Source organism: Acytostelium subglobosum (genome assembly GCF_000787575.1).
Source record: "Acytostelium subglobosum LB1 DNA, scaffold: scaffold19, whole genome shotgun sequence".
NCBI classification, from domain to species: domain Eukaryota; phylum Evosea; class Eumycetozoa; order Acytosteliales; family Acytosteliaceae; genus Acytostelium; species Acytostelium subglobosum.
In genome coordinates this window covers 77,460-103,535 of record NW_012236514.1, presented here as the reverse complement: position 1 = coordinate 103,535, position 26,076 = coordinate 77,460, and the positions used below count along the sequence as shown (strand labels likewise).

The window sequence follows — 26,076 nt, the reverse complement described above, 5'->3', positions numbered from 1 at the left end:
TATATATATATGAGTACTAATACTAAGTACTTATTACTATAATTACCAAGTCAGATCAGGTGTACATTGATTGAACTTACTCAGTCCAATGATTTGGTGTTTGTTTGTTTGTTTTGAAAACTCTGACATCATGTTTTGGTCATCTTTGATCGTTTTATTCTTGGAATTGATAGATTCAAATGGATAGAATGGTTAATACACATATTGATTGACAACATATTGTGATTATATATATATATTTGGTATAATATTATATCATTGATCACTGTTATTATCCTTATGGTAAAAGAAAGAGGGAAGTTATGGGTGAGGGCGAGGGCAAGGGCAAGGGTTGACCCTCAAGAAAAAAGAAAGAAGAACAGGGTCTGTTCATCAATCACCCCCAAATTGCCCTCAATATCTGATTTGAAGTCAACATCATCTTCAAGTATTACTTACATACACATACATATACATATATATATTTATACATACACATATATTGAGAAGGAGACATGTCACAACCACCAGCACAGACTACAACAACTACATCAACAGCTGCCACCACTACAAACATCCAACATAATCAACTTATATTGGAGAAGAGTGCAAATGCAACTGGTCTACAGGTTGATCTTCATCCTTTGGTGATCATCAATATCTCTGATCATCACACTCGTGCCAAGGTCGAGTGTCACAACCCAGAGAATGTGCCACAGGTCATCGGTGTATTGCTCGGTCTTCAAAACGGTAGAATCATAGAGATATGTAACTCCTTCGAGTTGGTGCTCACGCCCAACAAGCAACTAGACCTCGAGTATCTCAGGAAGAAGTCTGATCAATGTATGTCTCTACCCTTGATGGTCAACAAACATCACTCACTCACTCACTCAATCAATCAATCACTCATACATAACCAGTCAAGAAGGTGTTCCCAACTTATGAGCTGTTGGGATGGTACTCGACTGGCTCAACCGTGCGCCATGAGGATATGGCCATTCACAAGTTGGTGATGGAGTTGAATGAGTCGCCAATCTTCTTGATGCTGGACACATCGTCTGAGCAACAGAACTCAAAGGATTTGCCAATCAAGATCTTTGAGTCTGAGGTGCACATTGTCAACGAACAGCCTGCCACGCTCTTTGTCAAGACCACCTACAAGATTCAAACTGGAGAGGCTGAGAGAATCGGTGTCAATCACATTGCCAAGGTCACTCCATCAGGTTCCGAAGGTTCATCTCGTATGTATCATACATGAATGTGGCGCCACAAGAGAGTACTAACAACCTTGGATTGATCAATTTAGTTACTACTCATCTGTTCACTACTCATAACGCCATCTCAATGATGAACATTCGTGTCAAGCTACTGCGCAAGTACCTCCAGGGTGTCAAGGAAAAGTCTATCCCATACGATCATGGCATCATGAGACAGATTGCCAGTCTGTGCAACACTCTTCCAGCGATCAACAGTCAAGAGTTTGAGACATCCTTCTTACAAGTAAGTTATATCTTTATCCATGATCGATCACTCATCGCTCAATCACCTAACTCATTCATCCAACACAACCAACAATCAACAGGAGTACAATGATGTATTGCTTGTAACATATTTGAGTGGAATTACCAAGAGCTCATCGATTTTGAACGACTCTATCGATAAATATCTCTTGTCACATGAGAAGCAATCAAAGAGGAAGTTTATCTTCTAGACCAACTACAACATCAAACCATACTAGTCCCCTCCTCTTCTTTGGACTCTCCGGAGAGACGCCACAACCAACTCCAGGATGATGTGGCTGAGCCACAACTGACTCAGCTCATCACTTCACTCCACTCACTACTCAATCAACTCAATCAATCACTCCCTTGGATCAATGGAAGAAGAAGCTTTGGAATAAATCACTGTACTCAACTCAATCAACTTAGTTAAGCAAGTAAGCAAAGCAGGGGATAGATACAAGGAACACTCACTTTAGAGAGTGTAGTCGATTGCTATACCCGAGGAGGGTATATCTCTCATTCATTCATTCATTAGTTGATGGAACCATCCATGTGTTTGATAAAGTTGTAGCGCTGACTGTCGTCGCCATCGCCATCGCCATAGTCAACAAAGAGGTAGGTGTCCTCAGTGGGAGGAGGCTTGTTGTTTTGCTGGCCTTTGACTCCGTTGACGACAAGGTGCTCAGTGGACTTGGCGCCACCCAGCAGCTGGTTGATCGGTCGACAAAAGTAGAACAGGTCGGCATACGTCGACCAGAAGTACTCGTCGACAAAGCCGTAGATGACGGCGTTGATGAAGCCTTGTATCGGCTGGAATATCGTCTGTATCATGTAGAGCGCAAAGATCGGGTTGGTCGGGTCGATGTAGTTCTGGATGCGATTGCCAAGCGATGGCGCCTGGCATATCAGTGAGGCAAAGATGAAGCTAAAGAATCGTTTGGTGATGAATTCATAGCCTTCGCGTTTGTTCAACTTGAGCCGCAGGTATACATAGATGGAGACGTTGGTGAACACTACAATTGCGCCAACGCCATAGATTATCAGGCGAAGGCCTGGATTCGTTATCCAGCACCATGGTCCTGGTGTTGGACCGTACAAGCCAAATGCCAAACATGGCAACACCGAGGCCAGTGGCAGGCCCCAACTGACCAAATGGAAGTATACCAACTTATTATCAAACTTCCCTGATGCTCTCTTTATACTCTGTTTGGCTATTTGTTGTTGTTGTTCAAGTTGGATTAGTTAGCGAGTGATGTGATCATGTGATTGATTGATTGATTGATGAGTGGAGTGGTGGCTGGATGAATCCAAGATGGTTGGAATGATTGATTGTGATCGATGGGCAGGGTGGTTGGAGAGTGAATGAATGAATGATTGAGTGAGTGGAGTGATGGAATAATTCCAAGATGTTTGGAATGATTGATTGAATGATTGAATGAGTGATTGGTAGTTCCATGATTGATAATACATACATATTACTCTAAGGAATATGAATACTATACATGATGACCATACTAATGATGATAGTTCAAAGAATTGAATGCCAGAAGCTTGAACTAGACAGAAGGCATCGTTTCTCTCTGGTAACCAGGGGAACCAGAAGAATGAACCAAGGAATCCAGGCAATGTGATGAAGAATATCATCTTGGCACCATCCTCATCGTCGTTATTCTCCTTTTTAAAGTATTTCAGTAGGTAGGCCAACAATACAGAGCCAGTGCCCAATAGAGTCAGACAGGCGCCTGCCACCAACACATAGTGCAAAGCTCTATTCTGAGCATCTGTGAAGTTTGAAGTATCTGGTGCGCCTCCCGATTTATCAATTGACTTTATATACTCTATCGATCTATCAATGACACTGGCTATCCAAGATGACATCCTCTCTCTCTCTATCTCTATATCTATATATCTCTTTATCTCTATATCTCTATCTCTTTGAAGTATATACACTCTCTCTCTCTCTCCTATCTCTCTCTAGATCATTGTAATAATAAACACACAAACAACAACAGAGTTATATTATGTTATGTATCCTCGCACTTAGGTGTACGCGTGCACCTCTTTGATGATGACCATCTTACCCTTACCCTTCCACCTCATAATGTACCAATGGATGATGAGGCATGGATAGAGTGTGTTTGTTTGATTGTGTGTGCGCACCTTGTTAGTTGGGGGTGATCGAGGATCATCAATAGTTAGAGAGAGAGTAAGATTGAAGGGTAAATAACACCTTCAATAGGGGTGATGGTGTGTCTCTCCACGGAAATGGGCAAAGTCTCGTTTGAGGCATGCCTTCATCCATCAATCACACTATAACTAGATATTTATTTGTTTAAACAACATTCAATTGATTATTCATTCATTCATTCATTCATTCATTGACGACCTCCAGACATTTGGATGTAAGGTATGGACAACCGCATGCATACATGATCATTTATTTGTTTGATTGGATGATTGGTTGATTGATTGTACATGTACAAAAATACAAAGATAACTTAGTATTCATTGTGACGAATCCAGTCATTTCCAATTGGACCGAGACAGTTCTGGTCGAAACCAAAGCCCTCGCAGAGGGATACGGCATGTGGTGTGATCTCCTTGCAGAGGAGATCGATCTCATTGCTGATGGCATCGGATTGCTCCACAGAGATGTATTGATGCTTGACGAACCAGCTGTCGCGCTCAATGATGCAAAGACCCATAAGTGAGAGCAAGGATGAAAGGGCATTGCGTTGTTGTGCGTCGGGACACTTGGCCACGGCATCGATGAAGCGCTCCAACATGAAGTTCTCAGTGTAGAACACGCCCAAGTTGAGGATGTAGCTGCCATTGTCGTTCCAGGCGTCCAACACTGGCTTGCCCATGCCAACAGACTCGATCAACTTGTTGGTGACAAAGGGCGTCTGGTGATGCAGACGGGATCGGAGCGCGCCAGTGAGGAACTCCACTGAGCGCAGGTACGCGGGGTCGACGTTCTGGCGTGCGGCATCCGATGGCACAACGTACTCGGGCACGGGGTGCTTGCGGTTCTCGCTAAGGATGAACTTGGTGACCTGCTGGTACATCAGCACGTTGTCGCCCTCGAATGTCGTGTAGATCTCGGTCTCGGATTTGAACTGGCCAATCATGTTGATGCTGAGGAAGCCCTGGCCTCCACACGCCTCACGACAGCTCTGAAGAGTGTCACGGTTCTGCCATGAGCCGTAAGCCTTGAGACCCGACGCGTAGATGTGGATCTCCTTGTCCTTGCGCTGAGCGGTGTCTTTTACCGCGAGAAGGCGGAGCAGGTGCTCATTGCCAAAGTGCACAGCGTAGGTGAAGGCCAGGTGAGGGATCAGACGGCGCTGGTGCACGCTGTAAGAGATGATCTGGCGCTCGCAGTGGTCCTCTCCAAACTGGCGACGAGTGAATGAGTAGCGCAGTGCGCCAAGCAGTGAGACGATCGAGAATGAGACGCACGCCAGCGCGATGAAGTAACGGCCAATGACCAGAGCGCCAATGTTGTGTGCGAATCGCTTGCCAGCTGGGTTGATGGGGCTCTCGTAGACACCGGCTTTGTTGACACCGCCGTGGCGACAGAGCAGTTGGTCGCGTGGCACGCAGTAGTTGACAAACATGATGCGGCCATTGTCCACACCGTTGAGTGCCATCTTGTGGCCACAGTCGGCTAGCTTGACGCCTGGACACACAGTACCGTCCTCATTACGGATGCGGCAGATAAAGGCGTGCACGCCCTCATACTTCTCGCCAACTCGCAGCTGGGCAAAGATGACGGCCCACTTGGCATGCTGGCCAGCGCCTCCAATGAAGTACTTTTGCGAAGTGATCGTTGGTGAGTGAAGTACAAACTGCGAGGTGGCGTGGTCGTAGTAGGCTTGTGTCTCGATGCGCTGTACGTTGGAGCCGTGGCCCAGCTCAGTGAGACCGAAGCAGCCCAGCATGGTGAGGTCCTCAACATGCTTGATGTAACGCTCGCGTTGCTCGTCCGAGCCCAAGTAGACGATTGACGCGCCAAACAGAGCGTAGTGAACGCCAAACAATGTGGAGACGGATGGGTTGCGCAGACGATAGCACTGGATCCATGTGGCCAGTTTGGTCGGGTCGTTGATAAAGTCCATCACGGTGATGCCGTACTTCTTGGACAGCTTGTTGAGCTCAAAGAACTGGCGAATGGTGAGGTCGCGCTCCTCCATGTGTGACAGGCCGAATGGGGCTGTCGTGAGGAAGTCTGCGCCGAGCCAGTCTTGATACAGGTCCTGGCGCATCTGTTTATGATAGGGGAACAAGTAGTCATGCAAAGCCTTTGGGTCAAAGGTCCTTGCAATTTCCAAAGTGGGTGAGGCGGTGGGGGCTGGTGCTGGTGCCGATGTCTCATTGGCTGCCAAGTGGTTACCTGTTACCGCAAGTCTTCTGATTGATGCTGATTGATGTTCCATGTTTGAATATATATATGTATAAATTAATGATTGATTGATTGAACTATGACAGTTCGGCAGGTCGTTAAGGACCTGCGCTCAATGATTCATTCAATCAATCTCGATCATTCATTCAAACTTAGACGCTATGGTGTCGTTGTCTTGGGCGACATTGAAAGATGGGAGGATGATTCAGAAAGAGATAGATTGTTCTTCAATTTCAATTCTCCAAAGAAGCCAGATATTAAATTTGCAGGGCAAAGCCCCGCCCCATGAGGTGTTTGAGGAAGGAAGTCCCATCACATGTCGACGTTTGTCTCTACTTTAGGAAGGTGATCACACAAACAATAAACAATATCTATCTTTGAAGTTCCTACTACTACTATGGATGGCTACTGGAAGTGAATAATAATAATAATGTGTGTATTTGTATGTCTGATCAAGGTTGGTATACCTCAGTAGGGGGAGGGTGATGTCAATGTACTGTAACAAAGGTAAGGGTAGTGTATTGATCCTGCCTGCCAGTATGCCTGACTGCTTGCTGATCAATCAATTACTTACAACCACCACTCTTCTCTTTCCACCACACAACCCCCCCTCTTTATTAAGTATACCGTTGTTATAAATATGTTTATGTTTATGTTTATAACTACCAAACCAAGTACCTCTCGCTCATTCCTGCACAGCACTTATTCATTCAAACACACAAACACTAAATTGATTGACTCTGTATGTATCTCTTTGAACACCACCAATACACATTAAAGGGTATATATTAGTAATGGTGATGTGGATTATCATTGTTGTATAACTAGTATAAATTATAACTTTAGTGGTATCTGTGGTTCTCTCTTTCTCTCTTCACACACACACACCCACACACACACACACCATTCCAACAGACATTAACACTTGATCAATTAATTGAAAGTGGTTGATTAATAATTAAGCACACAAGATATCGTTTATGTGGGCGAGGGAGGGTTGTTGACGATATCAACTGTTGTTTAAATTAAGGGTGGGGGTGGGTGAGCGACGCTCCATCCAATCACACTTTTAAAGTTTGCAGTGCACAACCCTTTGCAGCCTTATCTGTTTGTTGTTGTTGTTGATCCATTAATCAATACATGCAACCAACCAGCAAGCCACTCACTCTCTCACTTATTACATCAGATCAGTTCAGCATCATCCAGTCAGTCACTCAGTCAGCAAAACAACCAGCCAGAGAGTGTACAAATCTTGTTTACAATCTCATCAGTTTCTCCTCCCCTCTTACCTCTCTCTCTCTATCTACCTCTCTTTCAGTTTTAGTGTTGTTGTCTTTAGAGGTGAAGCTTGCAAGGTTGCCACCTATTTTTTTTCAATAACTTAATCATACAGATAACCCAAAGGAATTGGCCCAACCATCAATCAATCAACAACACATCTTCAATTCATCAGCAACATCATCACATTCACTCACTCACCCTCACACACACTCTCACACACCATCACTCAATCACTGTTGTTTTTTTTAATTATATTTTTAGTCTTTGATTGATTTATTCAACATAACAGGCTTACTTTCCCCAGTGTCCAGCTCACTCAACTCACCTCGATTCACTCAAACACTCAATTCTCCTCACTCAGTGACCCAGTTGGCCTAGGTTGCGTGCAACATTGCGACAACGATCACAACAAATCACTCATCTCAGTAATCCACAACACAACAACTCTCCTCTTTGGTGGACCACCAACAACAGTACACGATCATCACCATAACCAGCGAGCATTGCCCTACTTTGATTGCAATCAACCGCAAAACAAGAACAGTACATAGCACCTTCCTCCTTCTCATACCCTGACTGAGAGAGTTGACATCCTTTCTTCTTCTTCTTCTTTGACGTAAGTGTCATCCCCTCCCTCCCCTCTCACCCACCGACATCCTTGTCTCCCCATTCCACCATTGACCATTTGCGGTTGATGTGGTTGTTGTTATTGTTGTCGTGTCTGTTGGAGTGAAGACAATCGGTGAGGGGGTGTTCGTACCTGGCCTAGGCTAGGTACTGAGCGCGCAGCCTTGTACTTATATATGCTAACCCTATGATCACACTCAATCAATCAATTAACCAATCTAGGAATGAACTCACAAAGCTTCATGTTGCCAGGAATGGCACCACCCATCCACATGGGTTACTACAATAGTATGCCTACAATGAACAATCAAGGCCTCTACCACCACCATCATCAGTTGCCCAACATCATGGACATCAACCCGATGCACGCCGGTCTTGGACCATTGGGCTCGCCACCTTTGATCTCGCCCACATCGTCCCCGGCCACCCTTTCAAACTCGCTCCCGCCTCTGTCGTTGCCGTCACATCAAAGTTCCCTCTCACTCCAACATCAACAACAACAGCATCAACATCATCAACTCCAGCAACAGCAACAACAACATCACCATCAGCAACAGCAACAGCAACATCATCACCAACAGCAACAACATGCTCAACAGTTACATCAACAAGCACAACAACATGCTCAACAACAAGCACATCAACAACAACAGCAACAACATCATCAACAACAAGCACACCAACAACAACAGATACAAAATATGAGCAGTCCACCTCAACAACAGACGACATTGTCTGCCATATTGTCACAGTCGATATCTCAGATACCATCGTCGTCCGACTCGCTCCCTTCACCTGTCTACGATCTTAATGAACAGACACTGCTCCAAGGCAACGCCGGCATGGCCAACACAGGCGTCGACGAAGCCGCCGCGGGCAACTCGCAGCTGACCTCACCCAAGGTCAAGTCGAAAAAGGGCGGCTCGTCATCCTCATCGTCGTCCAAGAAAAAGGGCAGTCCGCTAGAGGGCTCGCTCAACTCGCTCACCAAGGAGCAGCTGGTGGCACTGTGCTCGCAGTACTTCCAGACGATGCACCCAGACCTCCAGCAGGAGTTTGAGAACGCCATGCCGCCACCCGACCTCACCGAGTACACGCAGGAGCTGGATTCGCTGCAGAAGAAGTACAACAAGCTGTTCCCCAACAACAAGTTTGTCTTTGACAACAACTCGTACAACCGCGTCAAGAGCGGCCTCAACAACTTTAAGAAGCAGCTCGTCGAGAATGGCGAGGAGTTCAAGGAGAAGTCGGCCTGGTCCACGCTGCTGCAGTACGTCGTGCAGGCGCTGCCATACGTCGTGCGCATGCCCCAGTGGGACGACGAGAAGAACAACCAGTCACGGCAGGCGGCACTCGCCAAGATGGACCTGTTTGGCAAGGCGGCCGTGCGTGGACTGATGCTCAACGACACGTCGTTGGAGAAGTGGGAGCGCTATCGCGTCAGTCTGATGCAGCATGCCAATCACCTGACAACCACGATCGAGGAGCTCAACAAATCAATTGAGCGCGCCAAGAAGAAGGAGGCCAAACTCGAGAAGTCCATCAAGAAGAGAAAGGTCAGGATGTAAACACAACATACAACAACACATGGATGGAGCTCCATCACCTCCCCTGACTACATATGAGCCCATATCATCAACATATCGCACTTATATATTATTCATTCACCAATCCAAGCATCCTTTCTCTTCCATCAGCTTCACCTTAGCTCACTCACACTCAATCAATCAATCACAATCATATATATTATATATTACTATTAATTGTATATCAAAGCGTATATAACAACTACAACAACTACCAATCAATCAATCAAACAAACAATTAATACCCTTTTCCTATTTATTATAAGGAGGATACATCCATCAACATCAACAACAAAGTATAACAACTACCAAACAAACAAACCTGGCTCGCTAGTAAAGCAAGGCAAGCAAGCAAGTGTATATAACAACTAGCAAGCAGCAATCATATTAGTAATAACATCAATAATAATAAACCAATAACTGATCGATCATAAATCTGAAACAAACATGTAATGTCCTAATCTGGACCATTAATATTATTATTATTGGATTGGACATTTGTTCATTTCAATTTCATTCATTGACTTGATGAGGCAATATAATATTATGTCTACAACTACTACAACAACTACTACATCATCATCACCATCACCAATGACTGGGATGGATGAGGTCAAGGATTTTCTAATTAATTGCCATCTCAAAGTTCCAAAAGACCATAATGTAATGGAGAGAATTGATGAGTGCTTCATTGATCCTGGATATATAATGAATTCATCCATTGGTATACTGATTGCTCATGGTATTCCACCTGGAATTGCCAATGCATTGATTGAGAAATATCCACCTCCAGTACCAGGTATGTTTAATCAATCAATGAATCAATCATTCAAATTACCATCTTATTAACTTCAAACAAATAAGACTTGACTAAAGTGTCAACTCAACTCATAAAGAAAGAGTTAAAGAGTAGATGTAAGAGGTATAGAAAGGTCGTACCGCCAAGTCCATTCTTAACAGGCTTGCAAATGTTCTCAAAGGAGAAGAGTCCAGGTATCATGGAAGAGAATCCAACTCTCAACATGGACGAGTTGAACAACTTGTTGACAAAGATGTATGAGCAACTAGGTGAAGAACAAAGAAAAGCCTATGAGAACTTGGCCATCGTCGACCATAAACGTTGGGAGATGGAGATGAGGTTCTACGAACATTTTGTTTCCGAAGCTAGCCGTAATGATGAAGATGCGTCTTCCTCATAGAATCAGAATAATAAATGTTTAGTTGAGTTATAATATAAGAATGATTCATTGATTGATCGATTGATCGATTGAATTGATTGAATGGTTGTATGATGGCTACATTGTTTGTGTATGATGGTCATGTCTTTGTCGATTGGATGAAATGGTGATCAAGTTTGAACCAGTGTCAGAGCATATATTGGAATCAATGATGGATGTTGGTAACAAGATTATCAAAAGTATCTAAATCGTCGATGCGATTAACTAGATACTCTGTCATTACATGTTTCCAATGTCATATCCTTCATTGTTTTGTTGTTATTCCAACTCTGACACTAAATGATCATAGTCCAAATATTCCAATCTTTGAACATTCCCAAGATGCCACGAGCAATGATACCATTATGTGTAGTCTATCCAGTCAATGATCGATCGAATGATTGTCAATGTGTGTGTGATGGGGACTGGTCTAGTCTAGTTTGGTGCCTTGATCAAGTTGGCGATATCCTCCATAAGGAACTGAGGTAGTGTCTCTGGAGTGTACCTGCGTACCAGTCTGCCAGACTTTGACACGAGGAACTTTCCAAAGTTCCACTCAATGTCATTGTACATAACGGGTGTCCAGCTGATCATTGAAGTGAGTCCAATAGTCGTGGTAGGCAAGCCACATCCACTCTTTAGCCATCTGAATATAGGGTTGATAGTGTCCAATTCTCCATTGACAGTGGACTACATGATGGAACGATACCATGTTAGTGTCACGTGATTGATTGATTACAGTTGATAACATACCTTTTGGAATAATAGGAAGTTGGGTTCATATCCATCTGCTGGATTGACGTATTTCAAACAGTTGAGGATCTCCTCCTCATTGTGACCTGGCTCTTGGTTCATGAATTGAGCGCAGGGGAAGCCAAGAATGGCAAAGTCCTTGGTTCCAAAGTACTCGACGAGGTCGTAGCACCCGGTGTAGGACATGTAGGTCATTCCTCAGAATGACGCAGTGTTGAGCAACAACACCACCTTGTTCTTGAACTGAGAGAAGTGGACGTTGGTGCCATTGAGCAATGGGAACTCCAGATCGTAGAATGAAGTGGCTGGTTGCTCGCAGCTAACGTTGGCTATTGGACGAATGTGTATTCCAACCTTGTGGTTGTCATTATTATTGTTAATGATGTACTTTGGCTTTGCATTTACAATGCTGGTGCCAGACATTGACATCATCAACAACATTGTTGTCAACAACATCATTGATTGATGTTGTCTAAACATTGTTTGTTATTATTTTATAGTATTATGTATATAAATATATATTATAACAAGGTTGATTGATTGATTGAGCATAGGTCGGCCCTATTCAATGTCTTGTAGACTACAACCCGGTCATGCATCATCCAATCCTCCAATGATCACTACCTCCCCACCACGAGTATTATTGGATATTTGTTTGATCATGGTTCTTCTTTCGGAAAGTGACTCAAATCGTCAAAGAAGCCTGAAGAATTGAAAAGAAGGACTTTGACGTCACGGCATTGAATTGAATGATTGATTGTAGTTTGGATATTTATAGCTCTGGACCATCTACCAATAAATAACGGATTGGTAGAGCATGCATTGATGGTCTAAGAGACATTGATAGAGATAAATGATATCAATCATTCATTTATTCATTTCTAATAAGTTATGATTCACTCATCAACCAACACCTTACATTACATTGTATTCTCTTGTTGGTTGTTCATGTTAATGGTAGTACTTTGTCCAATCCAACAATCGCAAAAGGAAAAAGAATCTTCAAAGGTCATGAATGGGCCGAGTCGAACCCTTTCTGATCATTGTGTGAGGTGTGGTTTTGGTGATGGTCCATCACACACCAGTTGTTGATGCCAATACATTCATTCGCAAAGATATAAAGATAGATAGATAGATAATATTTAGAGATAGGGGCACAAAGGTATATAGAGTATAATATGGACTTGATAATAACAAGTGGATGGCTGAAGAAATGGGGATCAAGGGACATGGATGAGAAGGAACGTAATCTATTAGATAGGTCATGTAGTGGATCAGGATACCAGTCATCACTACCATCACTTGAGAGAGTTGGAAGTCTGAAACAACGTTGGTTCATACTTCAAACTGACTTTCTATCATACTTTGATAGACAACCTGTAAGTGTGTTGTTCAGAACTGAGGCCTCATTCATTCAACATTGACTCATTCAATCAATCGATTGATAATACAACAGAAAGATGTAAACGATATGACATGTATGAAGGGACAGATATTCTTACGTGGATGTAAACTAAAGCATGGTGGAATCATCACGCCGATATATCAACATTGGTCAATTGGAATGGCACCACCAAATAATAAGACTTGGAAGGATGTGGAGACGGGCGATGTTGATATAGACTCGATTGCACTGGTCACGCCGAATGGCGTAGAGTTCACATTCATGAGCTGCATCGTCGGTAGCAAGAGCGATATGTTGAAGGACTTGGAGAACTGGGCCTACTCACTCAGCTACGCCATACATCTGGCCGACAAGGTCAAGGAGGATCCAGTCATGGGCTGGTTGCTGAAGCGTGGCGAGAAGGGCCACTACTTCAAGAACACCAAGCGAAGATGGTGCCAACTACAGGGCAACAAACTGCGCTACTTCACTGCGCCACCACACAACAACAAGATCACCACGCTCAAGGGCATCATTGATCTGACGCATCTGTCAGAGATGAGCGACAAGATGCTGACACAGATTCGAGGCCGCACTGTCACGGTGCTTGGCGATCCAGGCTGGAGCAACGATGACTCAGACTGCTTTGGCTCGGGCGACGAGGGCCCCATCGAGGAGGTCAAGCAGGTCAACGGCATCAGTCTGCTGATTGACAATGAACGCGAGTTTGTCCTGCTGTTCGACTCGCAGGAGGACCGTCTCAAGTGGCTCAGCTCCATTACCAACGCCGTCGAGCGTACATACACGGCACAGAACGTGGCCATCAGCACGTCGAGTGTGACACATCAGCCCGACAAGCAGGCCATCCTCACGGGTTGGCTGAGGAAGACCAGAGTGAACAAGTGGTGGGAGCGACGCTATTGCACTCTGACCCCAACATCATTGATCTACTACAAGGAGGACCCACCACAGAAGCCTCTGGGCTCGATATACTTGCTCGTGTCATCGTGTCGCGTCATCAAACAACGCAGTCTGGACGGACTAGACTGGTGCTTCAGTCTTGCAGACGCTCGTGGACTCGAGTACTTCTTCAACACCGAGACCAAGGATCAGATGGAACGCTGGATTGCCGAGTTAAAGTTGGCGCGCAAGAGAATGATCATCACACTTCTGGATCAAGGTGGCAAAGTTGTCATCCCAATCACAATTGGCAAAGACTGTGCACTGATCACCATCCAAGTCAAAGAGGTCATTAGAATCAACTCACTCTCGAACAAGGTATGTTGCACATGGATGAGCTAGATATACATGATCAATCAATGATATTAACATTCGTTGGATTGTAGATTGCATGCGAGATACCTGTACCAAATATAAAGACAGTGACAGTTCTGGAGGAGAACAAGTTGGAGATTGTCTTCACGCCTATTGATGGTGAGACGCCCGAGCGTCGACTGGAGATCATATCATCCAATCCACATGGAGTGCTACAATTGTTCAAAGACCTGTTCTCATCACAGGAGAATACCATCAATTGATCAATCAACTGAATGGTCATACAGCAACATCATCATTCAGCTTCCATTAGTGCAACATTGTTGTATAACTTATATATTTATTTACTATCTATATCCTGATGGATGGACATTGCAATCCTATGTCCGTCATTTATCAGGCCAGTCCATTCATTCATTCAATCAATGCTTCGAATAGTCCCTCTCTCCGAATATCGCGCTTCCAACTCTTACACTGGTGCTTCCGAATTTGATCTAGATCATCCAATCAATCAATCATTGGTGTTAGTTGGTGGTGCACGTCATCATACTTTTCCATCCATGATCATGGACAGAGACTCCAACAACACTTACAGCATCAATGTAGTCGTGGCTCATTCCCATGCTCAATCCAATTGCATCCAAAGGCAGTCCAAGCTGTTGGACAATCATCTCTCGACATTGTACCAGTTTCTAAGATTATGATGATATCGATGGATTGTTAATAAAGGAATGCAGTCATGTGACTGGAGATGAGATGCATCATCATAATTGACAATACCTTGAAATCAGGCTGGTCTACACCTGCGTTTGGACTGCCAATGGTCATCAGACCAGCGAACTTTAGTGACTTCTTGCATACATCATTACTAATGATATGTCGGACAATGTCCACAACTTGGCTTGGGTCACAGCCGCTCTTGGCTAATGATGTTGAAGGATATGTCAGTCTCTTGCGAATGATTGGATGCTATACTGTAACACTTACACTCCTCACCACTTGTATTAACTTGAACCATTATTGGTAGTTGTGAATGCTCGTCCATCCATGATTTGGCGAACCTGTCTGCAGTGGACTGTTTCTCAACAGTCTCCACCATTGAAAGATGCTTCACTGTACATAATCCTTTGATCTTATTTGATTGAATGCTTCCAATGAAGTGCCATTTAATGTCTGACAAGTCTCCCAACTCAACTGACTTACTCTCTAGTTCTTGTATCTTAACATCACGTTGTTAGTTGAGTCATTGTCTGTGAGTATATTATATAGTAAACAACATACATAGTTCTCACCAAAGTGACGATGTCCATGCTCATATAAAGTACGTATCATCCATGTTGGCTTCGTCTTGCTAACAGCCACCAAGCTGACCTATGGTCATTCATTAGATGCGTGTCGCAGTCCAGTGTAAGTAATGTGCGATGTAATCATGAGTGCAATGAACAACAACTTGCATTGGGATCAGTGATCTTTGACTTTATCGCATTGTATCTCTCGACCAACTCTTTCTTCTCTGTATCAATGTTAAACTCTGCCATTGTAGCTATTGTTCTTATTGTTGTTGTATATGATTTGAAGAACTTCCTTGATGCAGTAGATAGAACAACAGGACAGCAACGGTAGTATGCAAGCATATGGTATGTATTCAATTACAACATTCAACTTCACTTCACTTCATTTGAACAAGACTTGTAGTTCAGATTGTTCTCACATAGTGGTTCACGTTCACGAGTTCCATTTCCGAAAAGGAACATCGTTGGTTACATCTCATCATTCATGAAGATGACATGACCGGTCAATGAATGATCATAAGTATTCTTTGGTTTCAAGGATGATCATAAATATAACTATAGACATGTTAGTGATATCTAAATCAATGTCACCATTTTGTTCATTGGCTCTCTTTTAACGATTAAATGTTACCATTGGTATCAAGTCCTAGCCGGCCAAGCGATGTTTCGTCGTCGGGACACACCCAAACACGAACCCAACACCACTATTTCCGTTGTGGACCTCAACGGACTAGAACCACCCACTTTACACTAGTTGCCCTCCCCAACAATGGGTTACTAATCAAAACAACATCGATCAATCAATCTTTGCAGAAGTAATCGTTTATTATTGTTCAAGAATGGTTACATAAACAACAGTGTTTATTTATAACATTATGTTATCATAAACAACCTCTTCTATTTCCATCAACATCGAACAACATGTTTATAAATACATTTAGTTGTTGTATTCTAATTCTAATTGTTATAACAATACATCATGACACAAGAGGATAAAGATCAAGACATGTTGATTCTTGACAACTATCAACAACAACATAATAGTAATAATAGTAATAGTACAACAACAATCATAATAGATAGATCATCACTAAACAACAATAACAACAACAATGATTCAATTGAAGAGGGTGCCAACAATAACAACAAAGAGAGAAAGATAAGTCAGTGGAATACACCAGAGAACTTGAGTGATGTGTTGTTGCTGTGTATGATTGGTATATGGACAGCAATCACTGTACTTAGGTATAAGAATAGAGATAATGCCCAGCCTTCAGATGTACCCCTGGGCTTGCTGATTGCCGCCAGTTCAGTATCCGGCTTTGTACTGTTGGTCCATGTGCTGGACATATATGCTGCATTCCGCGACGCATTCTGGAGGGGATTCTGTGGCTTTGGCGGTGGCAAGAGGTTCAAGACACTTCAGTACAAGCCTGGCATATGGTGGTGGGCGCCTCTACAACGCTGGATCTTTGCCATCTGTGTGTGTGGCGCATGTTGGTGCGCCCGTCTCCCCGGTGGCTACCCATGGATTGGCTTTGGCTGTGTGATTGTTGTTGGACTACTTGGCGAGCCTGGCATTGTAAAATGGGCATGCGCGTTCGAGGCCATCCCCAACCGCCCCTCACATGTCATGTTGGGCCCAGGCAACATCCACAAGAAGACCTCGAAGGAGAGCATCAAGATGAGAACATCAAAGATTGCATTGGTCTACTTTGAGGACTCAATGCATGCGTCTCCAGATCATCCCATGAGACATTGCAATGTATGTCCTCAAGAACAAAGATGGACGTTCCAAAAGGATGAGAAGAGACCACTCTGGACCACAACCCAGCATGCAGTTGGCGAACATGGTCCATCTACAAACTTCATTTGTAGATGTCAATGGCAGGCGATATGGGACACTGTTCAAACAATGGGTTGCAGAGCATGGACACCTATGTTGATACCAAGGACAGCGCTGGAGGCCAATCAGTTTAGGACATGGATCAATTGGCGTGCCAATCCAGGTTGTGTTGCAGCCATTCTTGTTGGACCAACTGTGGACTCACTATACAAGGAAAGTGCATTGGATTGGACTGGAGCACATCATCTTACATTGTTTGGATATGGTTCATTCTTTAGAAAGTTCACTTGTCTTGTTCGTGAGAATGGCAACAATTGGACCTCAACTCTGATCCTTGACGTCAAGAAGGCAAAGCCCAAGAACAAAGAGGAGGTCGTGGAGGTGGTGGAGTGTCCACTCACACAAGGATACTGTGTGTGGGCGGCAAGAGATCTCTCAATGTGTGACAGACTGCTCACACTTCAGTCAACATGTGAGAATGGACAGGAGAGCTTTCCAGTCGATGGACATCTGGTTGAGGAGGCTTGTCACTTTGCAGCGATCAACTCTGACCTCAGTTATCTACTTGTGATTGGATCGTCATCAGCTGATGGCGTGAGGAATGGCAGCACACTCAGATTGATGAAGGAACCACTGAATGCGAGTATAGTGCGAACACTCTGGGACTTTAGACCAAGCAGCAAGTGTTGGTCAAATGATAGAACAAAGCCATCATGTGTAGTCCTCGACAGACAATTGAGTGCTCCACCAGTGTTTACACATCGATCAATCATTGTTGACCTTCAAGGCAACAGCAATGTTGGAAGTGCATCTTCATCATCCATGCCATCGAGTGATATCAAATGGTTCTCAACAACAATGCATTATAAGGGGGAGGATGGACAAGCAATGAGACTACACCTGGGACTTCAACCACAATCGACTCATACCAAGGGCCAGAAACTTTACAAAGTGCGATCCATATGCTACACAGAGGCCCATCCAGCCTTTTATAAGATGTCATTAATACCTAAAGCCAATGAAGTTCTAATATTATAATATAATAAATATAAATATTTAACATCTAAGGAATGAATGAGATCTAAACTACCCCCGCTCAATCACATTCAATCACACTCAATCACCCCCAAGATGTGGTGTTGAATGAACAGATGATCAAGATTCAATAACAACATGTTCCATTGATGTAACAACACCACATCAAACACAACCTCCAAACAACAATGATGATGTTGTGATTCCTCCAACCATTCATTCATTAAATCATTCTTCAATTATCAATCAATCATATTTAATATTATATAATTATTATGCTGACGACATTTGGAATCCCTGGATTCAAGAGTGTGTATTTAATCAATTAATCAATTAATTAATTAATCAACATTGAGAGTCTTTGACTTCCAAGTGGGAGTCATCCGAATCAATCAACTACACTTCACAGGTCATATTTCGATCGTCACCAAACACTTCCTATTGAGGACATTGGCGGTGTTGTGTTTCGTTGAAGACCCTTGTTACAAGATTGATGTCATCTGACCTCCTCCCTGGGTAGTTGACAACATTACCTCACACACACCAAACACACCCGGTTTGCACACAACCTGCAACTCGCACAAAAAGACCTAAAAAACACACAATTCTAATTTTAATTTTTTTATCGTGAATGCCTTTCTTTCTCAAACGTTCGCACATCTTGACTCAATCCTCACACTCTTCCTAACTCCCCCATCAACTAAACACACAACTCCACTCCCTCACTCACTCATTCATATTCACTCTTAATAATAATTCAATTGTTGTTGTTCGTACAAAGAGATAGATAGATAGATAGAGTACATTTACTACTATTACTACTTGTTATTAACAATCATAACATAACATATAACAAAGAAAGAATTGGAGTAGCAGAGCAGATAGATAAATAGAAAGTGAAGTGTGAACGAACAGTCGACAATAACAAACAACAACAACAATAACAACGACAACAGTAGAAGAGAAGAAGAAGAAGAAGAAGCTCATCAGCATCAGTAGTAACACTATCACACGCACTTGAAGAGGATGTAAGATAATCATGACTGGACCTCGAAGCACACTTCCAAATCCAGCCTCCTTGGTTGAGAGCACAACACATAGATTCCTCATCTTTGACGCTCCAAACGACGACAATCTACCATTATATATAAACGTATGTATATTTATAGCAAATACAAATAACTTATTTATATATATATTAACTCAATCGATCAATCAAACTATTTAAATATAAATAGGAGCTTAAGAAATACGGTGTAACACATTTAGTAAGAGCATGCGATCCAACCTACTCGACTGAGCCACTTCAGTCAGTCGGCATACAGGTACATGATATGCCCTTCCCAGATGGTGGTGCGCCATCCGATTCAGTGGTCGACAACTGGTTGAGGATATTGAAAGAATCATACAAGTAGGTTCTCATCATCTTAGTAGTTTGTGTTTGTTTGATGGTTGACATTGATCACTAACTCTTACGTTCTTTTTGGAATTAACAGCAAGGATGATAAACAGACGGTTGGCGTACATTGCGTCGCAGGACTTGGAAGAGCGCCTGTGTTGGTGGCCATTGCCCTCATTGAGTCGGGCATGAACCCTCTGCAGGCCGTGGAGTACATTCGTGAGAAGAGAAGAGGCTCGATCAATATCAAGCAGATCCAATATCTCAAGAACTACAAGAGCAAGAAGAAGCCAAACTGCCTCATCATGTGATTGCCTACTTCATCACCATCACCATCATCATGTGACCGTTCATCATTATTATTATTAGACTCCACCTCGCTCGCTCGACCCACAACAACCACCACCAGTACGTTGCGCCTCACCCGACCATCTAATCCGCACGTGCTGCGTGCCACACGACGAAACAGCAGCGGCAGCAGCAACAGCAACTACAACCCAACCCAAACCAACAGACAGACAGACAGACACAACAAGACAACACAATCAACACAACAACAACACAAGGAAAAGAGGATCACCACCGACGATTGAGTACTTGAGGGACGACTGTGATTTCAAACAGCAACAACAACACTTCACAATGAGGATTCACTAGGGAGGCCATCACCACCACCTTTGGAGAGAGTCATCAGATGTAGGAGTAGGGAGTAGGAGTCAACACAATACTTCTCAATGAGAAGAGAGAGTAGTGTTAATGATGATAGGTAGGGACATGGACACAAAGGACTAGATGTGATCCATCTCATCCGGCTTCCTTGTCCTGTCCCCCTTGCCCTATCCTGCCCTACCCTATTCCAATCCTCAACGTTAACAAACAGGTTCCCGACAAATGTTAATTCAGATGCTCGGTATCACCCTCCTCCTCAAGCCTCACCATCATTCATCCCAAGATACGTCGTACTAGTAGTAGTCAATATCGCCAAAGCCCTAGTCTTCCCCAACCTCTCCCTTCCTTCCTTTGCGACCGACACTTATCCATCCAACACGACCGTCAATGTCCGATCTTTCCCCAACTCTTACTCGACAATAACAACATAATACTCATCCTTTTCCAAGCATACATATATAATGCTAGCATTATTATCATGATTGACATTATATTCATTGACATCTTGTTGCCCAGGTTGCCAGCTGGCATAGATGCAGTCCTTGTTATCGCGGGCTGACCCTGTCGTGTGAGAAAATGAATTTTGAAGAGTGTGTGTTTGTTAATAAATGTGCACCATGATCACTTCCTCCCCTTTCATTCACACACCAAACAACCCCAAATAATAATAATAAACAAACATATTTGAAGGCAAACAGGCTAAGTAGAGGCACACAACAACTCTCTCTCTCTATCTCTTTATTTATCTCTATCTCATTGTCAAAGTACTACTTCATTTCATTCATTATTATTATTATTATTATTATTACACATAATCATCACAAATTGACGATCAAGAATGATGAAGGTATGCGCAGGACGAATCAATATATTGAATGAATGAATGAATGATACGGATACTCGATGATGATGATGGATATATAGCTAACTCAATGTGGATGATATGATTATAAATAGTATTCACCATTCCAGGATGAGGAGCCAGCAGCAGCAGTCGATGCACCATTTCAGACGACTTCAGATCAGGCCGCACCACAACCTGCACAGAAACACCCGGTAGCGGTGTTCTTCCATTTCTTCTTCAAGGTGTGCGCCATCGTACTATATCTGTTGGCGTCGCTGGTTGGCATCGGCTTTGTCATCTCATTCATTATCATTACACTGTGCGCAGCATTCGATTTCTGGACCGTCAAGAATGTCACTGGTCGTCTACTAGTCGGACTGCGATGGTGGAATGAGATCAAGCCCGATGGCTCAGATCAATGGGTCTTTGAATCATTAGAAGTACGACATCGAACATACATGACAGGATAGCATCATGTACACATCGATACTGATACTCCATTCACATCACAATCATACAGAACAAGAGTCAGATCAATCAATCAGAGTCATTCCTGTTTTGGGTCGGTGTTATTGGTACACCATTGATCTGGGGCCTGCTAACAATCTTTAGCATCATCTCTCTACTTCGTCTGTCATTTGGCTGGCTGATCGTTTGCTTCGTCTGCCTCAGTCTTTCAGCTGTCAACGTGTTTGGATATATAAAGTGTGCCAAAGGTATGTTTGTCCACAAACTATATCACTCTTGGTCCAAGGATAACTACTAACCAATCAATCAATCCAAACAACAATAGATGCACGAAAGAAGGTCAAGGGAATGGCACAGTCATATCTTGTAGGACAAATTGTAAATCAAGCAATCAACAGAGTTTAAATATTTAAGTTAATCAACAACACAATATAGAATAAACAAAGTACAGAGCATAGTAATATAGCAGATGTAATGGATCATGGCAACAGGTATATTCAACATATATCCGATCCGACTCATCATCGATCCATCCACATTGATCTTGTCAGACATAGATTGAGAACGAACCAAGGTCGTGTCATCATTCCAAAAGGCACACTCACAAGTTATCAAGTTACTTTCATTCACTTTTCGTCGAGTTGCTGAATTTGAATGAGAAACAAATGCGAAGAATTGTGAGCAATGCATTCAGCAGTAATATAATCTTAACTTGAATGAATACTTATTGTTATAACACAATATTAACAAGAATACAAACAAACAAACAATGAATACATCATTAACGCCACAGTCATGGAGACTTGTTGGAAGAACTGCCGCTGGAGGCCTTGCCACCATCTACTTAATGTGGATGATATACAAACGATATGGTCCAAAGAAACAGGATGATAAACAAGATAATCAACAACAACAACAACAACATGGTCATAAGAAACATCATCATCATCAACAACAACCATACTTTACATTGCCATCAAATGTAAAGATACATGTTATTGACTCTGCTGATGAAGCCGATCGCTTGATGACCAAACTTCACAACTCTATCCTGGCCAGCCTGAACCTACCGCTACTGGGCGAGCATATGGAAGATGTGTCATCACCATTGCCCCAACGACTAATTGAAGGAGACACGAGTGTTGAAGCATTGGACAATGCTGTGCTTGGACTTGATGCCGAGTGGTCACATGAGAACTTGCATGAGGGTTCATCTACCCCATCTTCGTCATCATCTCATGGCTTTGGAGGACCAAGAGTGGCTATCATACAACTCAGTACCAGAGACGAAGCATTTGTCTTTCAATGCCTGCACATGGATCGCTTCCCAAAGGCCTTGGCGGGCATCTTGAACGACGCAAGGATACTCAAGGTGGGAGTGGCCATCAGTCAGGACGCCATGACTATATTCAAGAACTTTGGAACAATTGTCATGGGTTGCGTCGATCTGGTCCCATTGGCAAAGGTCACCAACTTTGCTGGCAATGGATTGTCCAGCCTTGCCATGTCTGCGTTGAACGCCAACGTTGATAAGAGCCACCACATTCGTTGCAGCCACTGGGAACTCAAGCAGTTGACCGACGAACAGACTCATTATGCGGCCAGCGATGCATGGTTGGGACACGCCATCTTTGAGCGTCTCCTCCAGACGTACCGCTCTCGTGTCCAGCCACCCAACCCATCGCCGTCGGCCATGGACTTTTGTCGACCCTATGTCAACGCCACATTCAAAGTCAAGGACAAGGGCAACAGTAATGGTAGTAGTAGTAGTAGTGGCAGCAGCAATGGCAAGATCAAGTCTACAAACAGTTTCACTGTGCCAGACGACAGAGTACTCTATGACAACTGTCTGATGTTCAGCCCAGAGGGAGAGCTGCTGTGCAATGTCAGCAAGAAGAAGGTCGCTTGGTACGTTGACCGTGGACTGGCCGAGATCACAGGCGATAACCCATTGTCTATCAAGTTGACGTTCAATCCAAAGGGAAACGGTCACGCCAACGACAAGTACTACTTGAGCAACAAGGAGAACAAGTGTGTTGTGTGTGGCACAACCAAGAAGATCCTGCGCCACTCAATCGTACCACATTCATATCGTCAGTACCTGCCACTGGACGTCAAGAGTCACTCATCTCACGATGTCGTCATCCTCTGCTGTCAGTGCCACTTCACCATGAACAAGAGACTTAGCATTATGAAGTTGATGATCTCCAACATGTACAACGTGCCAATTGACACCACTCAGAACTATGTCCTCGATCGTACCATTCTACGCATGTCCAAGCATGCCATCATCCTCTATGGATACTATTATGGTGACAAGGCCAAGCAGTCAGCCGCCGCTGATAAGGTGGCCAAAGAACTACCACCTGCTACGGTGATGGTGGCAGTCGATGTCGATGAGGAGGTCGAGGACGAGTCAATGAAGTCGACATCAACTACATCTACGACATCGACGACGACTACGACAAAGACTACAAAGACAACACCATATTTACCAAAGAAGAAACCAAATGTACCAGCAGACAAGTTGGATCAGATGAAGAAGGAGGTGTTGGAGCACTTGGAAAAGACAGAGCTGTTGGAAGAGGATCTGATCGCATTGATCGAGAGCAATCCAAAGAGCAAGAATGAGAACTATGTGCCACATGAGAAGTTGGTGATGGACAAGGTGTTGGCCGGTGGAGACGAAGGCATCCAAAAGTTCATCAAACAATGGAGGAAGAACTTTGTCGAGACAGTTCAGCCAAAGTATTTGAACGAGTATTGGAATGTAGACAGATAATTAATACATAATAATTTATTAAAGTTTGTAAATATATTTACACATTCGATGATGATGATGATGATTGATTGTTAATTGAGAACTTCTTCCAATTGACGATCAGTAGGTATAGGAGGACACAAATGGACATTGATACAAATCCAATTGGTACACCAAAGAGGAACAGGTATGATCCTTCGATGATGACTACTGAGAGGATGAATGTCAATGCAATGACATAGATTCCAATGAATGATGGGATGATTCCAGTCTTGTATCTACCAACAGCTCTAAGGACTCCCTCGACCATCATCATTACACCATATGATGCTTCCAAAACATATGGATTGGTATTGAGTAGGAAGGTATTGTAGTTATATCTTTGTGTGGTGCTGACTTTGAAGTATGTGGCCAACAAAATGATTCCTCCGGCGACGATGATATAGACAAATCCAAATCCGATGGTGACCCATGCTGCACGTGAAGCCTTATGAATGTTTGACTTTTGCATGTTCTTGCTGATTCTGTCTTGGAGTGCAATGGACAGACCGAACAATGGTTGGAATACAGCCAAAGCAATGTTAAAACTAACATATTCCCAACTTGAAACGGTGTAGATGACTACCAATGCCATCTCAAGGTAGAATGCCTCGAGTACCTCTGGCCAGGCAAGTCCCAAGTATTCTCTAACACCCTTGGCACTCAAACAATCCTTTGACCATCCATTCCATACATCACAGTTGAACTTGGCAATCATAATATATCCTAGCGAAATAAAGAATAACATTCCTCTCTATATAATAAAATTGATTGAGTTAATATTGGAATTTGAGTGATTAAGTGATTGATTGAGTGATCGATTGATTACATACGCTAATGGTATTTGCGATGGCAGCACCATTGATACCGTAGCCTTTGAAACTACCAACTCCATAAACAAAGAATATGGTAAGGAGAGTGTCAAGGACCAGGAATACTGCTGATATGATGAGGCAATGATTAATCTTTCCTTGTCCCTCCAAGAACTTATGAAGACACACTGAAATATTGTAGAACCATAGACCTGGCAGCAATATATTCATGTATACATAACTAGTCTTAAATACATGTGGATCAAAGTTATTATATCCAATCGATACACCAACTATTTTTGAAGGAATGTTAATATCAAGAATGAAGTTATTAATTGATTGAAGTTGAACAAATATACCTTGAACAAAAGTGAGTACAGTCGTGAATATTATTGATCGTTGGAGTAGGGTGCCGACTTCGTAGGTGTTGCCACTTTGGATGGCTCGACGAATGAGTATCACTAGAGTGTTGAGCATGGCAAATACTAGGGCTCCAATACCGTATAACCATATCATTGAGTTTACCATTGGTACATATTGATCCTCCCATATGGGACTATTATCTGATTGAGTTGGTATCCAATATCCAACTACTACCAAACTGATTGTAATTGGTAGAATATGCATCATTGCATTATACAATGTCACTGGTACTGCCATCTTTAGTACTGCACACAGTTCATGCCAACACCTTCCAAGTGATGATCTACCATCATCGTTGGATTTAACATCCATATCTCGATAATTATTATTAATATTATTATTATTATTATCGTATGCTCCCATTATTATTTAAGTAAATATAAATATAATTATTAATTGAATTGATTATTATTTGTTAGTTTGTTTCTTTGTTATTATTTGTTATTGTTTGATTGATGATTGAATGAATACCAAAAATG

The 26,076-nt window shown here is 43.0% G+C and overlaps 14 protein-coding genes across 14 annotated transcripts; 8 read left to right on the top strand and 6 right to left on the bottom strand.

The window, feature by feature from the left end:
- Positions 1–494: 494 nt before the first annotated feature.
- Positions 495–1,690, top strand: SAMD00019534_086350 (hypothetical protein; the record flags this gene model as incomplete). Its single annotated transcript, XM_012895992.1, has 4 exons — positions 495–822; positions 900–1,220; positions 1,286–1,479; positions 1,562–1,690. 4 exons carry the CDS (start codon positions 495–497, stop codon positions 1,688–1,690), a joined length of 972 nt encoding a protein of 323 aa, XP_012751446.1.
- A 322-nt stretch (positions 1,691–2,012) lies between these two features.
- Positions 2,013–3,359, bottom strand: SAMD00019534_086340 (hypothetical protein; the record flags this gene model as incomplete). Its single annotated transcript, XM_012895991.1, has 2 exons — positions 2,013–2,692; positions 2,954–3,359. 2 exons carry the CDS (start codon positions 3,357–3,359, stop codon positions 2,013–2,015), a joined length of 1,086 nt encoding a protein of 361 aa, XP_012751445.1.
- A 620-nt stretch (positions 3,360–3,979) lies between these two features.
- On the bottom strand, positions 3,980–5,941 carry SAMD00019534_086330 (hypothetical protein; the record flags this gene model as incomplete). Its single annotated transcript, XM_012895990.1, has 1 exon — positions 3,980–5,941. A coding segment is annotated over one exon (1,962 nt), but the record flags the coding sequence as incomplete, so codon positions are not given.
- A 2,077-nt stretch (positions 5,942–8,018) lies between these two features.
- On the top strand, positions 8,019–9,362 carry SAMD00019534_086320 (hypothetical protein; the record flags this gene model as incomplete). The annotated part of the gene is made up of 1 exon (XM_012895989.1): positions 8,019–9,362. One exon carries the CDS (start codon positions 8,019–8,021, stop codon positions 9,360–9,362), a length of 1,344 nt encoding a protein of 447 aa, XP_012751443.1.
- Positions 9,363–10,088: 726 nt separating this feature from the next.
- On the top strand, positions 10,089–10,579 carry SAMD00019534_086310 (hypothetical protein; the record flags this gene model as incomplete). Its single annotated transcript, XM_012895988.1, has 2 exons — positions 10,089–10,179; positions 10,245–10,579. The coding sequence occupies 2 exons, from the start codon at positions 10,089–10,091 to the stop codon at positions 10,577–10,579; spliced, it is 426 nt and encodes a 141-aa protein (XP_012751442.1).
- Positions 10,580–11,035: 456 nt separating this feature from the next.
- On the bottom strand, positions 11,036–11,545 carry SAMD00019534_086300 (hypothetical protein; the record flags this gene model as incomplete). The annotated part of the gene is made up of 2 exons (XM_012895987.1): positions 11,036–11,287; positions 11,351–11,545. Coding segments are annotated over 2 exons (447 nt in total), but the record flags the coding sequence as incomplete, so codon positions are not given.
- Positions 11,546–11,548: 3 nt separating this feature from the next.
- On the bottom strand, positions 11,549–11,779 carry SAMD00019534_086290 (hypothetical protein; the record flags this gene model as incomplete). The annotated part of the gene is made up of 1 exon (XM_012895986.1): positions 11,549–11,779. One exon carries the CDS (start codon positions 11,777–11,779, stop codon positions 11,549–11,551), a length of 231 nt encoding a protein of 76 aa, XP_012751440.1.
- Positions 11,780–12,528: 749 nt separating this feature from the next.
- On the top strand, positions 12,529–14,272 carry SAMD00019534_086280 (hypothetical protein; the record flags this gene model as incomplete). Its single annotated transcript, XM_012895985.1, has 3 exons — positions 12,529–12,729; positions 12,807–14,012; positions 14,081–14,272. The coding sequence occupies 3 exons, from the start codon at positions 12,529–12,531 to the stop codon at positions 14,270–14,272; spliced, it is 1,599 nt and encodes a 532-aa protein (XP_012751439.1).
- Positions 14,273–14,440: 168 nt separating this feature from the next.
- On the bottom strand, positions 14,441–15,380 carry SAMD00019534_086270 (hypothetical protein; the record flags this gene model as incomplete). Its single annotated transcript, XM_012895984.1, has 5 exons — positions 14,441–14,503; positions 14,603–14,701; positions 14,790–14,932; positions 14,997–15,228; positions 15,291–15,380. Coding segments are annotated over 5 exons (627 nt in total), but the record flags the coding sequence as incomplete, so codon positions are not given.
- Positions 15,381–16,280: 900 nt separating this feature from the next.
- SAMD00019534_086260 (hypothetical protein) lies at positions 16,281–18,185 on the top strand (the record flags this gene model as incomplete). Its single annotated transcript, XM_012895983.1, has 2 exons — positions 16,281–17,066; positions 17,193–18,185. 2 exons carry the CDS (start codon positions 16,281–16,283, stop codon positions 18,183–18,185), a joined length of 1,779 nt encoding a protein of 592 aa, XP_012751437.1.
- A 1,036-nt stretch (positions 18,186–19,221) lies between these two features.
- On the top strand, positions 19,222–19,892 carry SAMD00019534_086250 (hypothetical protein; the record flags this gene model as incomplete). The annotated part of the gene is made up of 3 exons (XM_012895982.1): positions 19,222–19,335; positions 19,421–19,593; positions 19,679–19,892. 3 exons carry the CDS (start codon positions 19,222–19,224, stop codon positions 19,890–19,892), a joined length of 501 nt encoding a protein of 166 aa, XP_012751436.1.
- Positions 19,893–21,088: 1,196 nt separating this feature from the next.
- Positions 21,089–21,967, top strand: SAMD00019534_086240 (hypothetical protein; the record flags this gene model as incomplete). Its single annotated transcript, XM_012895981.1, has 4 exons — positions 21,089–21,097; positions 21,208–21,534; positions 21,615–21,810; positions 21,888–21,967. The coding sequence occupies 4 exons, from the start codon at positions 21,089–21,091 to the stop codon at positions 21,965–21,967; spliced, it is 612 nt and encodes a 203-aa protein (XP_012751435.1).
- Positions 21,968–22,331: 364 nt separating this feature from the next.
- SAMD00019534_086230 (hypothetical protein) lies at positions 22,332–24,344 on the top strand (the record flags this gene model as incomplete). The annotated part of the gene is made up of 1 exon (XM_012895980.1): positions 22,332–24,344. One exon carries the CDS (start codon positions 22,332–22,334, stop codon positions 24,342–24,344), a length of 2,013 nt encoding a protein of 670 aa, XP_012751434.1.
- Positions 24,345–24,381: 37 nt separating this feature from the next.
- On the bottom strand, positions 24,382–25,405 carry SAMD00019534_086220 (hypothetical protein; the record flags this gene model as incomplete). Its single annotated transcript, XM_012895979.1, has 2 exons — positions 24,382–25,116; positions 25,196–25,405. 2 exons carry the CDS (start codon positions 25,403–25,405, stop codon positions 24,382–24,384), a joined length of 945 nt encoding a protein of 314 aa, XP_012751433.1.
- Between the last annotated feature and the right edge of the window lie 671 nt (positions 25,406–26,076).